Raw genomic sequence first — 17,140 nt, 5'->3', positions numbered from 1 at the left:
GCGCACGTCTCGGGGCTTCATACAAGCGATCCGCCGGCTCTATAGCCGGCGGATCGCTTGTATATTAACGGGCATCGCTGCCTCTTTTCAAATAGCGGGGACTTCCCGCTCGCGCGCGCCGTGTATACACGCCCAGTTACATCCAAGAAGCTCCCGGCAGGCCGTGTATACACAGCGGCTGGCCGGGAGGTAGTTAAGTGAAACTCCTGAATATGTGGGGGCCATATTTGATTTATTTCTAGCAAGTACAAATGTTACTGACAGACAGCTTACCTCACACAGATGAAGCACTTCCAGTGCTATATTTTCCTTGCTGGTCTTCGTGGGTAATGACTGGAGCTCTCTCTCTGTTAAAAATCCCCAAGCCCTTAAAATTGTCATCAGCTCTGCCATTGACATTTTCTGAACGGTCCTCTTAATAAATTCAGCAACGCATTCATCTATGGCGGGAGTGCTGCTGGTAGAAGAGAAGACAGAACAAAATATCATTCAATGCAAGCGATATACAGTACATAATTAAAGCTAAACTCCGGGATAATAAAATCTGTCCAATACTACTGTACCTTTAGTTTTATTTTTTTAAAGTGACAGTTCTGTAAAAACTCACCATTTAAAACCAATTGACATCATCAACGCATATAGGAAAAATCTGCAACCACGGGGAGGGATCTCAGAAGTGGCGACATCACTTAATATTAGTGTTAATCACCACTTACTGAGACTACAGTTCCCATCATGTACTGGGAATTAATGTACAGAAGGTGGGACTATGGGCATGTTGGTGGGTTAGACGGGAGCCCCAGCTCCACCAACTACAACGAACAGTGACGTAGCTATGTCGCCACTCAGTATTCCGAGGGTCTACAGAAGGGACTGTATATGACCGGTGGCATCATCATAGCTAAATATATTATAAAGAGCAATGTACCATCAGCTATAGAGGAATACAAATCCCAGCAATACATTATACACAGTATGTATATTGTACTATCAGAAGCCGATTAATCGATTATTGAAAAAGTTGACAACTTTTTCAATAATCGATTATAATCGATTATGTTGATTAGTTGTTGCAGCCCTATCTCAATACAAAACTAGTAGTCCATCACTTAATAATCGGCTAACTAATCGATTTCAAAAATAATCGTTAGCTGCAGCCCTACGTTTCTGAACACTTGGTTCCAAGTCTCTCAGTCACTGCCACTTCCCTTAAGTTCCTGTCCAGTACAAGATCACAAGGGACAGCACAGTCTCCTGCAGCCATCTATCTACTGGTTGGGAGAAGGAAGGAGGGGAGTAGCTTGCCTTGCTGTGTCTGCGTGTTTGTGGATACACATACAGCTTACTAGCACACATAAGGGTGGCTCCAAAAGGACCCTGCAAGGGAAAGGAGTCACCCTAAAATAGGAAGTCAGGGCCAGTGCTCAGGGAACCAGTTGATTCTGCAGGAAACAAACTTTTAAACATCAAGAAGCAGCGTCCATTGTAAGTGATTTAAACAGCATTTGGAATAGCCTAAAACCCTTTTGACTTTAAAGCTGAACTCCGGTCAAAATGTAATTAATCTTTGCAGTGGGGCTAGGACTTATTCATCCCCGCACTGCAAGGTTTAAACTACTCCTTTTTGCATAGGGGCACAAAAAAAAAAAGCTATACTCACCTGATCCTCCACCCTGGCTTGCTCTTAGACCCGTTCCTGGAGCCTCTTTCCCCCTTATCTGCAGTGGTCTAAGGATCCTCAACTCATCCCATCCAATACAGAGATGAGTAATACAGCTACCCCCACACTGCAAGGGTTGAGTGCTTGTTTGTGTCTAGGTTAAAAAAACGTTATACTCATCCGAAGCTCCAAACTGGCTTCCTCTTAGACCGGTCCTTCCAGTGTCTCTCCCCCACCTCTGCAGCAGTCCCGTAAATCATCACGTTCTATACACAGTGTATAGATGTGAGAACGCTGAAGAAGAGCTGCTGCGGAGGGAGCGATGTGACAGCCGGCCTGCATGGAGCTTCAGGTGTATATCTCTGTTATGTGTCTCCCTAGACACAAATGAACACTTAACCCTTGCAGTGCAGGCCCACACTGGGTTAATAAAAAGTTTTCCTGGAGATCTTCTTTAAAAAACATTGGTATGGCTGCACCACTGATACAGAAAAAAACAAAACACAGATTTTGGCCTCATGCACTTTGCCAGAAATGGCTGTACAGATTCCTCTGCTCATTGCTTACATATGTACTGAGACTTAGGCAATTCATTCATGTTGTAGTGTGCGTCACAACATGCTGAGGTAAGAAACAAACAGCATGCCCTCCTTTTTTGCAGTGCAGTTACTATGACATAAGGAAATTTGCCTTGACTATGCAGTAGGACTGTGTTAGGCAAGGCCAACACATATTGTATTAAGAGACCCTATGGGTGACTCCATAGGACACTACAAGGCATCAGGAACACCCAAAAACCTGGAACCCAGGACAGGTATCTATCTTTGGACCGGCTCGAATAGGGACAGCCGTAACGAAATTATTGATCATCTAGACGTGAGATCTTGCTGGCAGGCGAAGCCTGCATAAAAGAAAAGCATGGGACGGTCTGTAAGGTGGTCAGGTGCAAAAAAATAAATTTCCTTCATTTCACGTGCGTCTGCACATAGATCACTGACATAGGACGCAGGTTTTTCTATTTTAGCCCTCGTTCACACCTGAACGTTTTGTAGCGCGTTCTACGCTCGACGAACGCTCTACAAAACGCTCAAAAATATAAATCCCATTGTATTCAATGGTCTCGTTCCCACCTTGGCGTATTTCCACCCGTCCCTAACGCGCTACAAAACGGCCCACGCCTGAAAAGGTACAGGTACTACTTTGGGCCGTTTTGTTGCGCGTTTCCATTGGGATACAGCCAAGTAGCCTTCGGAAACGCGCGACTTTTTTATCGCGAATCCCGGTAAAAAAACGTGCGACAGACGTGCATATGCAATACGCCTAGGTGTGAACGAGACCTGAGAGTACAGATCTCAGACATCTCAACTCTCCCGGATGTTTCGGGGGTCTCCCGCTATTAGATAACAGTTCCCGGATGCCCGGGAGAGAAACATTTCCGCCCCGAAAGGTTTACACTGCTCCATCTAACAGAGTAAACTTTTCTCTGCTGGGGTTTTTTTTCTTGACATCAGGGCCACCGTCAGACAGAATTAAAAAAAAGTTAAAAATAAAACGGCATAGGAACAAATAGCTAGATAATTGCTATTGCAAATTGAAAAAGCCAATAGCAGACTAGCTATTGCACCCGCCCACTGCTGCTGTCAATCAACAGAGGTGCACCTGAAGTTCTCCATCAGGTCCTCCTTGACTGACTGACAGCAGCAGAGGGCGGGTGCAATAGCTAGCTAGCTATTGCAAATTTAAATAGCCAATAGCAATCTAGCTATTCATTCCTATGCTTTTTTTTTATTCTGATGTAAACAGCTGTCAGAATACTAAAAAAAACAGCGGATAGCAAGGGCTTCTTTGCTATCTGCCATCATTTCAGGGGGGGTGCTCTCTTCCTTGTTGTTGCACCCCCCCTGTGGGTGGGGGCACCTCCCTGAAATGACTTATTTCCGGTTGGGATCCCGGAAATCTAAACAAAGTGAATGAGTACTGATCTACATAAACGGCCTGAAGAAGACAGCATTCATATCCATAAAAACAAAAACAACTGATAAAAACCATATGCATCAGTGACATTTACCAGGGAAGGCGAGATTTTAAAGAATAAGAAGCAGCACACAAGGTGAGAAATAAGATCAGTCACTGTCAATGATTTCAAAGCGTTAGGGGTCAATAACAGTAGAAATGTTTACGTGTAACATTTCATATATATATAAAAAATTTATTTTTTTTACACATACACACACACTTCGTTTGAGGAGGCCCCTTCTCAGGAGCTCAGGCTCAATGTTGTCGGGGACAGCTCACCCTGTAACTGGAAGCTGCTGTCTTTGGATCACTGACCCACGTATCATGGTGGTAAGGGGCTCTCCTGTCGCCCATTTGCCCGTTCACTCACCTCTGCCGCCGCCGGCTCCTCAGGGCACTCCCGGGAGGCGCCGCCATGGCGCTAACAATCGTCCCTTCAAACTGGCCAATCGCGCTGCACGTCCGCGTCGCCTTTCGCTGACGTCATCATCGGGCGCCCCATCACAGCTCTCTAGCGTCAAGTCTCCAGGTAGCATGGCGACGAGTAGCCCCGCCTATCGCTTCTTCCATTGGAAGAGCGAGCTGTGATTGACACGCCACGCGGCCGGTTACGGAAGAGTTTCCTGATGTTATGTAAAAAGTAGGGAGGCGCAGCCAGTCCGAAAGATTGATAACACCGACGGTGTGATCATTGCATGTCGGTGGTGGGCGGGCAGAGGTAGGTACTGGGGTACACCGGGATGAGTTGTCTGTTATGAACGGAGGCAGTGTGGGACTCATGAGAACTACAAGAACCAGCATGTCCTGCCAGCCTGTAGACTGCCTTTTCTGTCTTTCCTGTCGTGTGAAGCTCCGTGTGTGTGTGTACCAGGGAGAAACAATGCATGGCCGGCCTGTGTTGTAGGTGTGCAGGCCCTGGGTCATACAAGGTCATTACTATGTCTGGCAGCTGCAACATGATTAGCATAGGAAATCATTGTGCCATGGCAGTCCTTCTTTTGCTCTCATGACAGGTTCTCTTTATTATTTAACATTCATGTCAAGCCAAAACTTTCTGAACAGAGTGAGGAAAGGGGAAAGGTTAGACCCTCTGTCAGGATGATATCGCTGTCTGTGTCGCCTCCTCCACCGCCTGGTGGTGACCGTTGTCTCCAGTACAGGAAGTGATGGGAAATCCTATAATGGGGACACCTGTCCTGCTCACTGTCTAAGGCGAGGGCAGGCAACTCCAGTCCTCCAGCTGTTGTGGAACTGCAAGACTGACCGCAGCATGATGGGATTTGTAGGTAAAGCACAGCTGGAGGGCTGGCGTTGCCCTCCCCCGCTCTAAGGGCTCATGCACACAGGCACCTGAACCCGTATAATGTAATTTCTGCTGTATTTCCCCTTCCAGTCAGCCAGTGGTGTTCTGTACAGCCTCCCATGTAACTCCTTACCTGTAGGCTGATATACACCAGTACTTCTGTACACCCTCTGCAGTCATTGTCCAGAATTGTATGTCCATTGACATGCATCAACGCATGGCTGCGGTGGTCTCAGTATACCGCGAGCTGTAGCTCAGGATATACTGAGCTTTGGGTCACGGGAGGACGCTAGTTTATGTCCTCCCGTTACCCTAAGGAGAACTATGAGGTGAGTGCTTTTCACTCACCTCATAGTTCTAGCCGACCTGTGAAAATGAGACTGTCACAGGTCGGCTCAGTAGATCGGGAGGTGAGCGAACACATACAGGCGTTCGCTCACCTCTCGATCCTATCACGGCTCTCTGCTGTGACAGGGGAGGGGCTGGATTCCCCGCTGCCTGGCGGAACGGATAGGGGAGTGGGCGGGTACAGCTGGCTCTGCCTCTAGATAGGCAGAGCCAGCTGTCAGTCACGCAGCTGGGCGGATCCCGGCACAATTGTCGGAATCCACTTCAGTTGCGGCGTCTCAGTATACCGCAAGCTACAGCTCGCGGTATACTGAGCCTAGGGTGACGGGAGGACGCTAGTTTGTGTCCTCCCGTTACCCTAAGGAGAACTATGGGGAAAAGCCTTAACCCCATAGTTCTCCTTTAAGGCAATGGGATTTGTTTCCGTTTCTTGGAGTAGTACAGGACACAGACCTCTCTCCTCTTCTTCCTGTCTCCTATTTCTTGTTACAAAACTAGGAGAGGGATGGGTTATATGGATGGATGGGTTATATGGATGGATGGGTTATATGGATGGATGGGTTATATGGGGGGGTGTCCTCACAACTCACAGCCAGTGTCCGATCACCTGAAGGTAGCAGCATATAACCCAGTTGTCTTTGGATACTCCTGTGTCCTGTGATAAGTGTCCAGGTGAGTCAAAAATCCCCTTTTTCAGGGCAACTGACTTCTCTAAATATGCAGATTGTATTCATTTTTCAAAACAATGGCCTACCATGTGCTGCTTTCCAGTGTGCACAGAGAATGGATGGATTACATGAGGGTAAAGATAGAGGTTTTGTTCCACTTCAACCTGTGCCATGCAGTAAAGGCCCATTCACTCCAGAGCCGTCCGCTGTTGTGTTTAACATGCATTGTGTTAAAGGAGAACTATGAGGTGAGTGTGTTTCACTCACCTCATAGTTTTTCACTCACCTCACATTTTCACTCACATGTGTTTCACTCACCTCATAGTTCTAGCCGACCTGTGATAATGAGACTGTCACAGGTCGGCTCAGTAGATCGGGAGGTGAGCGAACACATGCCGGTGTTCGCTCACTTCTTGATCCTGTCACTGCTCTCTGCCGTGACAGGGGAGGAGATGGATTCCCCCCTCCCCGCTGTAGCTCGCGGTATACTGAGCCTAGGGTGACGGGAGGACGCTAGTTTGTGTCTTCCCGTTACCCTAAGGAGATCTATGGGGAAAAGCCCTGACCCCATAGTTCTCCTTAAGTCAGCTTGTTCATTTAACTGGCTGCCAATGTACCACAACAGGCCAATAATTGGAACTGCACCGAGTTTGGCTTGAGAAACGCATTGCGGTGCGCTGCAACACCGGTGCATTGGCGTGCTTTTCACAATGAATGGCACTGCAGCACAACACGTATGGTGTGAATGAGGCCTAAAGGTTTCCATATTTGCAAAGCTATACGTCCGAGTATGTATTATCCATTGGGGGGAATTTATCATAGCAATTGTGACCGTTTTAGCCTCTTAAATTATTATTTTTTTATGTGCAAATGTGTATTTTAACATGTACCCCTGTTTTCACCTGAGCTTGCACTACTTTTTTATCTGCACGTTTTTTGCACCTGTTTTCATCTGGGCTGTATGAGGGCTTGTTCACACGACGTCCGGATCCGTGCGCTCGTGCACTCAAAATGCATCCCAATGTATCCCTATGTGTTTTATGGGCTACAGTTCTCACAAGCGCAGTCCGGACAGAGAACATACTGCATGTCACATTTTGTCCGGTCCGGAAATGCACGAACGTGTCAAACGCACCTCACTGCAGCTAACATACTGGCAGCCCCACTCCAGCACTGCCACATTTTTTTTTTTTACTGGAAAGCGGCAAAAATGCAGTGCATGCATAGCACCGCGTCTGCAGATCTGGACCAGAAAGTCGTGTGAACAAGCCCTGAAACTGGAGCATCACCTAAGAAAACTATCAACTTAGAAGTCCCCATAACCACTTCTTCATGAAGCGACAGTTACGCTTTTGCTTGGAGTTACAAGTCTTCTATCCTGGAGTCTATTAAACCTAGTTTATCAACATCACATCAGCATCATAAATCTGGTGCAAATATATTCTGTGCAAGTTCAAACACTCGCAATTGCTATGATAATTCCCCCCATTGTGTTTATTCTGTATAGAGTGTTCTACAAAATGGCCTGCACTTTACTCCCTCTAGTGGCCAACTATAAACAGTTTCTGACCTATGAGGCTCAAATATTAAAGTGACAGTAAACTCCGGTTTCAAATCTTAAAAATGCATTCATGTTCCCTAACTATTAACTGAAATGTATCTTATTTGTGTATCACTCGGCTGTAGATCCTCAAATCATCTCTGAATTGGTGCTGACACTGTCCTTCCCTCTGGAGGGTTACTAGTTCTGTTCCCTGTGTGTGTTGTAAAGTAGTCACCACTAGTTACTAGTTCTGTTGCCTGTGTGTGTTGTAAAGTAGTCACCACTTCCAGCTCACTCCTGTGATGGACTACAATGTTAATCGTACACAACCGCAGCCATCTTCCCTGCTCTGACACATGGTCGCGGCTTCCTCTAGTCTAGTTAATAAAGAGATGTCACCAGCACACCAGACTCCTTCAAGGATAGTCAATCGTGAATTTATTCAAAACTTATGTCAAATACACAAGCGCTTTCGGGACCACACAGGATCCCTTCATCAGGCATAGCAGTGACTAGGTCATTCTATGGTGAGCTCCTATTGGGGACCGTCACGGTCCCCCATAGGAGCTCACCATAGAGCCCATTGAGCAGACGAAGAACGTCCCCCAGAGGAACGGGGTACCCAGAAAACCACAGCGGGGGGGCGGGCACGATCGCCGGTGCCGCCGCTCGATTTAATACAAGGGATCTAATTAGATCCCTTGTATTAAACGAACAGCGGCTCCCACTGTACATTCAGCTCTGCTTGTCAGGAGCAGGGCTGAATGTACAAAAAGAAACTACTCGCCCGGCGCCCGAAACTGCATGTCCCGGGCGTCGGGCGATAGGTATTCGCTCCATAAGACGCAGGCACATTTTCCCCCTCCTTTTGGGGGAAAAAAAGTGCGTCTTATGGAGCGAAAAATACGGTATACGGTACGGAGTGCAAAAACCTTTCTCCATTTCCTCTAGTCAAGATCGCGGTCTGATCAGTTTGATTCGGTTTGCGACCAGAATCGTGGAACGAATTAGGTTCCTGAACCGAGGTACCACTGTACTTATTAAAAATACATATATGTCAAATAAAAAATACATATATGTCAAAATAACTGGATTAAATGGGGGATCTTCTATATCTGCCAATATTGACATGTTAAATGTCAGGCGAATGGTGTATGTACTGACAGGCAGTAGAAAGATCATTTAGAGCCTTGGTTCTTAACTGGTGGGTCGTGACCCAAAAGTGGGTCGCGGACCTGTGTTCAGTGGGTCACCACATGCCTTCCACTTTTGTAGGCGAGAGGCTCCTCATCCTCCCCCTAGAGCAGCACTGTCAGTTCTTATTCCAAGCAGCCATTCAAAATACACTGCCCGCTGCATTGCTTACAGCTCCCCAGCGTGCCCTGTAGAGGTGCCTGGACCGGAGTGATGTCACATTCTGGCTCCCGGCACCACTACAGGGCACGCAAGGGAGCTGTGCAAGCAATGGACATATGGATGGAGCTATAGCACAGCAGCCCACACTAGACCCCAGGCTGAGGATCCGCTCCAGTTCTCATAAGATAGGTGGGTGGATCTTACAAAAAGAAAACATTTTTTGGGGGGAATGTGGTTGTGTCCATTTTTTTTTAGGGCCCGTTCACTCTAGTAGGGTGTTAATTGCATAGATTAACGCACTGTACCACACAATCGCATCTACCGCCCATTCTGGTGTGAGAGGTGTGTTGCGTTGCTTTTTATTCCCAGAAAGTCCATGGTCCCATCGCTCTCCTGACCGCCAAATCCCTTTGAAAAGCGGGTGCTGCGGTAGTCAACGGGTGGCATCCGTTATAATCACAAGTAAAGATAAAGACACTGGCACTCCAAATTCACGAGCAAACGTCTATTTATTGACGTGCAGCATAGTGAACAGCAACGAACGTTTCGGGGTCACAGAGGAACCCCTTCCTCAGGCAAAAGCATTAGGAGAACTATGGGGAAAAGACTTAACCCCATAATTCTCCTTTTAAATGACTTTTCATCGGTCAGAATGTCCTACTGTCATCTTATGTCTATAGACTTCAATGGAAACCTATTTTTAATTAAAGCATTTTAGAAATAGTTATTATTATTATTATTATTATTATTTAATAATATGAATATTTTTTTAACACTAATTATGATTTTGTCTTGTAGCAGACATTTACGATAAACATGAGTTCTGATGGTATGAGTTGGGGTGGTGCAAGTATCCTTTTGGTATTTATTAAAGATGTATTTCAAAATTAATCAATTTGTGTAATAAACACATATATAGATTAAATGGGACGTCTTTGATAACGGTTTGGGGTTTTGTTATGCACAGCTACATATTATGTTTTGCAGTTCTTCAGCAGAATGACCAAAATTGTATCTTGATCAGTAAAGTGCAGAAATTGGTTGTATTCAGCTGCGGTGAGTTAAGGGACCTAGGCCCCTTTCACATGGACAGTCCCAATGTTAGTCTATGGGCAGCCCTGTGTAAATGGGCGGGCGTCCTTTTACATCCTATTGCACGCGGGGGTAATCTGATGTAAATGACACGCGTCTGTTTACATTCGACTCCCTATCGACCAACACGGGGTTTGGGTTTTATGCAACTTGTCATTCCACAATTGCTGGACGGCCGAAGTTAGGCTACTCTTGGTTCAGAGCGATTGGAACATGGGCGCCGAGAGAAACCACATAACCCGCTCCCTGATGTTTTTAAATGGCCGTTCCGCACATCCCGGGAGCCTTTCACTAGTTGGCAGACCAGAGGCAGCTTGTTTCATTCACTCCTTATAAATGTCCCTTCTGATCTTATCTACATAACATTGTCCTTTGTTTTGTCACAGTCCTATTTATATTCTGTGACAAAAGGTCCAGTGTGACTTTCACACACCAGTGGCTTGATTTGTTCGGAGGTGAGATACAGACCATAAACATTATGCTATTATAAGAGTCCGTATCAACTGGAGGATCCTCTTTGATCATTGAAAATAATGAAATTTTTCTTTTTTCCATAACTTTCTTCTAAAAATGTTCAATGCACATAGACCAGCGGTGGGCAACATCGACACTCCAGTTGTTGTGGAACTACAAGTCCCAGGAAGCACTGCAAGAGTGACAGTCACAGGTACGACTCCCAGAGACAGATGCTTGATGGGATTTGTAGTGTCACCACAGCTGGTGTAGAGCAGAAGGACAGGGGCTGCGTACTAATCACATGCAGCACCTGTCCTTCCGGGGAGCTGAGCGATACGGCCGTGCACGCAGCGCGGAGCTGTACGTGCCGGCCTTTTCTCGTGTGAATGAGGCCTAAAGGTGGAACTCCGGCTTTCCTTTCAGTCTGGCACGGTTGTAACGGCTCCTCTCCTGGACTGAAATGGCTGACTCGGATTTTCACTGCACGCTGTGAGCTTCTCAGGGTGTGCATTAGAAAGTGCAGCAAGTCGGATAAAGCTCGCCTCGTGTCCTGGCTGGAGGATGTCCAGCATCATCTAGTGATTTCCTCCCCAGCCCAACTGTCCCTGGTCCATCCCTTTCATTGATTTGGTTTTCAGTTCTCTTAAATCATGAAGGTTTAGCATTACATGTGGGCGTTATCTATTGCCTCTTCCTGAAGAAATCAATTTTTCTCACATTTAGAGGCACTTTGCAAGTGAATAAACAATTGCTTATAGTAAGGAAAAATGATGCAAGTAAAATACTTTACTTTTCTGTGCTTTTACCTAAATTTTTGTACAGGTACTCTTTAAAGATTACTTGCCTCAGTCTTGTGGAAATGTAGATGGATGTAGGCATAATGGAAAGCTGTACAGGAGAGTAGCTAGATGTAGGGATGCACCGATACTGGTATTTCGGTAACTAGTACCAATATTTTTTTTTTCAGTACTCGCCGGTGCCGATACCGGAAGTCCCATTAAGGAAGCCAGGCGGCATGTAATGACTCGCCACCTGGTTTCCTGATTAGCCAGGACCCGGGCGACGTGTAAAGACTTGCCACCCGATTTAGCAGGGAAGCCGTCCCCATGCTTCTTGTCACTACGTGACAAGGAAGCATGAAGATGGCTTTCTGGCCAATCGTGAAGCCGGGCGTCGTGTAATGACGCGGCACCTGGCTTCCTGATTGGCCGGGAAGCCGGCTCCATGCTGCCTCGTCATGAGGGGGCATGAAGCCGGCTTCCCTAGCCAACAGGAAGCCGGGCAGCATGTAATGACTGGCTGTCTGGCTTCCTGATACCAGAAGCATAATCAGGCTAGGCATCGGAGTGTTTGGGCGAATACGAGTACTCGCCAAAATACTCGGCACCGATACTAATGTCGGTGCATCCCTAGCTAGATGTCCTCCATTTTAGCTTACATTTAGACCATTGGTATGTGTGACTTTTCTGCAGAAATTAGATTGTAAGCTCCTGTGGGGAAGGGAGTGATGTGAATGCTTTAATAGGCTAAATGAATAAACCTCTTTTGTACTTGTTTCCAACTACACAGTTGCTCCTTAATATAAGATGCATCCAGACTTGTCACCCCACCTTCACACTGACGAGTGTAATGTGATTATCAATATGCTGAAGACGTGCCATATCGAGGTAAGTGCGCCAACACCTGAAGTTATGCACAATTTTCAGAAGACAATGTTCTACAAATCTTACACAATCTTACACTCCCCAGGTTAAAACAAGGCCAGAGTATCTCTTGCTGGCTGCATATAATAATGCAATATAGTTAATATATTTACCTGCTAAAGAGAGACTTCTTTTTAACTTTATTCTTTAGCCCTGACCACAAATAAATACAATAGATTCAAACCCACTATACCTTCCCTTTTAAAGGAACCAAGTCCATGTAGCATGTGGTTCCGTTCTGATCCATGCTGTGGTTACTGAGCTAGCATGGTCAACAGCTGACTCCCCTTTACAGGTCAGCCTTCAGGAACTGGTCAGACTGTAAGGAACAGGAAGTGAGCTGAAATTTCTCCGAAGGCTAAAGCTTGGCTTTAAACCAGCGGTCGCCAACCGGTGGTGAGTGAGAAAATTTTGGTGGTCCCCGGGCCCTTCCTGATGCCGTGCAGGCTTGGCTGTCATTGAAGCGGCACGGAGGCTCCGGGGCTGCCTCTCACTGACTCAAGCAGCGGCTGTCACAAGAAATGCGCGGCTCTCAGTACACGGCGGGCTCTGCAGAAGGCGGGGCATCTCGTCAGTACCCGGACTGAGCAGGCATAGAAAAAGTGGGGAGAAATCAGGTAATAGTGGTATGAATTTAGTGGTCCATGAGGTCCAAAAGGTTGGCGACCGCTGCTTTAAACCATACATTTGGCTGCTATGGGAAAAGTACATTTCCTACTGTAGACAGAGAGAGAGAGACCACGTGGTTAGAGCTCACACTTCTTTTATTTGGTTTTTGTTGTATACGGTTTTCAAGTTTTCCGGAATGTAATGACAGTGCTATGTCAATTGACAATGATATCTTTCAATCCTTGGAATTGTATCGCTGTAAATGTTTATTTCTAAAGTGTCATGACTAGAAGTAGATTTGGTTTGTTGTAGAACGTATGGTTACACTGTATTTCTTTTTTTACTTTTAGAACAAATTTTTGAAATTTTTGGGACATTGCAACGATATAGATCGAGAGATGAGAAAGTGTCTTAGGAAAGAGGTGAGGCCAACAACTCGTATTAAGAGAATAGCTTTTAGTTTTTCATAAAACAACCTTTTTTTTTTTTTACATTTTGATGTATTAACCATTTACAAGGTACACCCCAGTCAAACGTATCGTTTTGCAACAAAAACTGAACTCCAAGCGAGGAGCTGAACGCATGGTTGAAATCAGGGGCCATGAGAGGTGGGCATGCCATATGTGCAGACCATGCAGCTAAACAAGGAGCTTCTGGAACTTGAGGATCCATTTATCGTAGATGTGGGTTGGGCAGTTACTGGGCACCACTGACATGATCACATAGGGGTACTTCTAGGGCAAGACAAGCAGGAGGAATTCTTCATGATGTCCTGTGTGCCTCATTTGTAATAACCTAGTGGGGACAGGCAGCAAGCAGCTCATCCCTTCTTGACTGGTACTGAGGTATATATTTTATTTGTGCCGAGTTGCGCTGTAAGTGAAGATGTTCTCCGTCTTTCTTCTTTTGTATCTGCCTACAACTCTGCTTTAAAAGGAGAACTGAGGTGAGTGAAAATCACTCAGCCTCATAGTTCAAGCCGACATGTGACAATGAAACTGTCACACGTCGGCTCAATAGATCGGGTAGTGAGCGAACACATACCGTCGCTCACTCACTTCTCGATCATGTCCCTGCAGAGAGCCGTAACTGTCAGTCACGGCTTCCTGCAGAGATTCCCCCCTCCCTGCTCCGATCCTCCAGCGCTGAGTGGAGGAACGGACGGGGGAGGGTACAGCTGGCTCTGCCTCCTAGATAGGCAGAGCCAGCTGTCACTCACGCAGCTGGGTGGATCTCAACTGAATGTCGGGATCCGTCTTCGCTGCGACGGTCTCCGTATACTGCAAGCTATAGCTCGCGATATACGGAGCATTGGGTCACGGGAGGACGCTAGTTTATGTCCTCCTGTGACCCTTAAGAGAACTATGGGGAAAACACTTACCCCCATAGTTCTCTTTTAAATTGATTCCTGGGATAATGATCCTGACACAATAAAATCTTATAGGTATGTCACAAGACCTCCCTTAACAAACAGTCGGTCTCAGAATGGCCATTTATCAAGTGGGACTAGACTACTGATAGCAATTTTTAGGGGATTTTGAAAAGTCTGCCCCAAATATCTAAACCAAAAAGAAACATTTTATATATTGCAGCTTACATGTTCATAGATATGAACTGATGTATCAAACAACGTTCTCTGGTTTCCCAGCTTCCTTCTATGAACTACTAAAGAACACCTACCTATGAAATGGAGATGAGTGGAGGAGGAATTATTAGTCTAGATAAGGAGATTACCGGATTATATTCCCTCACTATGGAGCCACAGCTGCTACGTACAGCCTCCAATATAAGTCAATGTCTTTAGGTGGGTATACGCCAGTACTGCTGCGCATTTGCACAGACTGCCTGCATTCAGAATCGTCTGTCCAGGTGCATGGAGGTGTCTGTGTATGCCCACCTACAGCCACGTAGAGCCATTGACTTATATGGGAGGCTAGACACATCATCTGTGGCTACATGGTGAGGGATATACTCCAGTATTGACGCTGTGCAGGGGCCCGTCTGCAAGAGCCGTTACTTTATACCACAAGCACCTAAAGAGATCAGGAATGGGTTGTTGAAGCTCTTGCTGCTCGCTAAGAATATGGAAAAAGTGGGAACAGTTGTCCTATAATATAACTGTTTTTTTCCCCATTTATCTCTTAGTATGAAAATAACAGAAATGAAAGCCGTGCCAGAGCAGAGAGAATGAAACAGAAACTCTCAGAAGCCGTTCCTGAAAGACATTGACAAAGGTCCTTTGCCAAGCCACCATGTGGATGATCACCCGTACATAGTGCACCAGAGATGACTTGTATTTGTTACTATTAAAACACTTTTAACTTTTTGTTTTAGTTTTAAATATGTGTATGCAAATGTCCAGAGGGAGGTCTTCAAAGAAATAGGTTGGATGAAGGAGGGGATACTTTTGTGCATGGGGTAGCCTTCGGTCCTAGAGGTTACTGACTTGGGATGGAAGGAGGAGTCTATTTATTTAATGTGGTTGGTGTGTTTCCTGTTGCAGGTAGGCGGAGCCTATATCTCGATGGCTGTCCTGGAAGATTCCTGGAAACAGAGTTATCAGGTAATCAACTCATGTTTTTTTTAATTAAATGACTTCTCCATTCAAACAGACTGTGTTTTATGTTTAAGCTGTGTGGTTAGCCTGGAATTTGCTTGGAATACATCTTTAAAGTAAACTGGTCTTGACACAAGATAGTATAACCTCCTTTTATTTTGTTATCTCCAGCCCCACAAGGTTTCCGACACTTACCTTTCTAGTGAATGAAGTAGTGGTATGTTGTGATATTACCACCCAGAGAGGGGCTGTATGAGGTAGACCCAGTTGTCATTGTATTTATCTGGATCTTCCTGGGATAAATGTGATCATTGTGATGCAGATAAATGCTATTGTTTAACTGTTTCCAGGTCGGCCGGGAGCTGATTGAGTGCAAGTGGGCTTTTTAAAAACGTTGTTGCCCACACCCCGACCGTGCGGCACGCACGAGCGGGAAAACTGCGGAAATTGTACACAGCCAGCAATGGCTGTTTACATACAAGTGTTTCCGGCGTCTGTAGAGACGCCCAATCGCTTGTAATATACGTGCCGATCTCGAGCTCCGATGTGCCCAGTACAGGCCTGGGAACGGCATGGCAGCTCTGTCGCAGGAGTTCATCACACAATCTCTCCTCCATTCTCTGAATGCAGGAAGTGATGTATCTTACATCACTTCCACATTCAGCTGTCATTCTCTGGCTTCTGTACCTGGAGAGGAGCTGGTGAAGCAGATCTCTGCTTGATCAGCTTCTTTGGAGGTGCCTAGGTGACATTAGGGCTCTTAGAGACCTGATATATCCATAAAGAGAATTTTATGGATGCGTTTTGCGTTCTGGGCGTGAACTGCACTGGGATCTACTAGATACGATGTGACTGGGCCCTCAAAGGGTCTGAACAGCACAGAGTGGATTGCTGAATGCTGCCGAACAGTATTTGGCTCGGTCATTCTGTTCTCTAGGCAGCGAATAGAATGAAAACTGGTTAAAAAAAAAACAGCGTGGGGTCCCCCTCCCAAATCATACCAGACCCTTTAGGTCAGGTAGCAATGTTAGGGGGGTGACCCCCGTTGTAAGAAAAAAAAATGGATTGGGTTCCCCTAAAAATTCATGCCAGACCCTTTAGGTCTGGTCAGAATTTTAAGGGGAACCCAAACGCCCCCAAAAAGGGGGGAAAAAAGTGGGGCCCACCTAAAATTCCAAACCAGAGCCTTAATCTGAGCACTGGCCTAGCAGGGCAGGAAAGGGAGGGGTCGAGTGAGCACCACATGGCAGGGAGCTTTTCCAAGAGGGACACCCTGGGAAAGCACCTTGTCTGCATGCTGATGAGGCCAAGGGCCTCTTCCCCACAACCCTGGCCCAATAGTTGTGGGGGTCTGCGGGCAGGGGCTCATCTGCATCTGGATACCCCCTTTCATGTTGTTACCGCTACTCGTTCACCAAAGAGTTAAGTCAAAAGTAAATAACAGAGACCTTGAAAAAATCCTTTAATTTGACAAAAAACACAAACACAATTTTTGACAATTCCTTTATTGTAAAAATTTCCAACAATGTAATCCAGCTTCAGTCATGCTGTCCAATGATGTAATCCAGCGTCAATCATGATGAACGACGCCTGCCGACTCGCCAAAATCAAAAAAGGCCAGCCGACCTGACCGCTCGCACCGACCTGACCGCTCGCACCGAACTCCTGCAGCAAAATGACACGGCCGGCACCAATGTAGGATCTCCCCTCTATTCCTAATCCAATGACAATCATAACATGGATTTCTCCCTCTCTGTCCCTGTGAATAGCTGTATACGCGTATATCTGATACAGTGTACTCAAGATCTCTACTCGAAACAATATCAAGT

At 46.1% G+C, this 17,140-nt stretch overlaps 2 protein-coding genes across 2 annotated transcripts in view; one reads left to right on the top strand and one right to left on the bottom strand.

The window, feature by feature from the left end:
* Positions 1 to 4,137, bottom strand: part of CENPN (centromere protein N) — a 23,650-nt gene extending 19,513 nt beyond the window's left edge. Inside the window, exons 1-2 of the mRNA XM_018555404.1 lie at positions 4,047 to 4,137; positions 274 to 457 (exon numbers count right to left, since the gene is read on the bottom strand). Of these exons, the coding sequence (XP_018410906.1) occupies positions 274 to 457; positions 4,047 to 4,093 (231 nt within the window). The 5' untranslated portion in view covers positions 4,094 to 4,137. The remainder of the gene's footprint in view (positions 1 to 273; positions 458 to 4,046) is intronic.
* A 73-nt stretch (positions 4,138 to 4,210) lies between these two features.
* CMC2 (C-X9-C motif containing 2) lies at positions 4,211 to 14,983 on the top strand. The gene is made up of 4 exons (XM_018555380.1): positions 4,211 to 4,316; positions 12,012 to 12,109; positions 13,105 to 13,176; positions 14,900 to 14,983. The coding sequence occupies exons 2-4, from the start codon at positions 12,029 to 12,031 to the stop codon at positions 14,981 to 14,983; spliced, it is 237 nt and encodes a 78-aa protein (XP_018410882.1). The 5' UTR covers positions 4,211 to 4,316; positions 12,012 to 12,028.
* The last annotated feature ends 2,157 nt before the right edge of the window (positions 14,984 to 17,140 follow it).

Source organism: Nanorana parkeri, unplaced genomic scaffold (genome assembly GCF_000935625.1).
Source record: "Nanorana parkeri isolate BGI_ZX_2015 unplaced genomic scaffold, ASM93562v1 scaffold195, whole genome shotgun sequence".
Classification (NCBI taxonomy): Eukaryota; Metazoa; Chordata; class Amphibia; order Anura; family Dicroglossidae; genus Nanorana; species Nanorana parkeri.
The sequence above is the reverse complement of the archived record's forward strand: the minus strand, read 5'-3'. Positions and strand labels throughout refer to the sequence as shown.

Excerpts from the sequence above, each read along its gene's own strand:
- CMC2 (XM_018555380.1), top strand. The coding sequence starts at position 12,029 with ATGCATCCAGACTTGTCACCCCACCTTCACACTGACGAGTGTAATGTG. Across the intron at positions 12,110-13,104 it reads TGAAGACGTGCCATATCGAG|AACAAATTTTTGAAATTTTT; the intron begins GTAAGTGCGCCA and ends TTTTACTTTTAG. Across the intron at positions 13,177-14,899 it reads GAAAGTGTCTTAGGAAAGAG|TATGAAAATAACAGAAATGA; the intron begins GTGAGGCCAACA and ends TTTATCTCTTAG.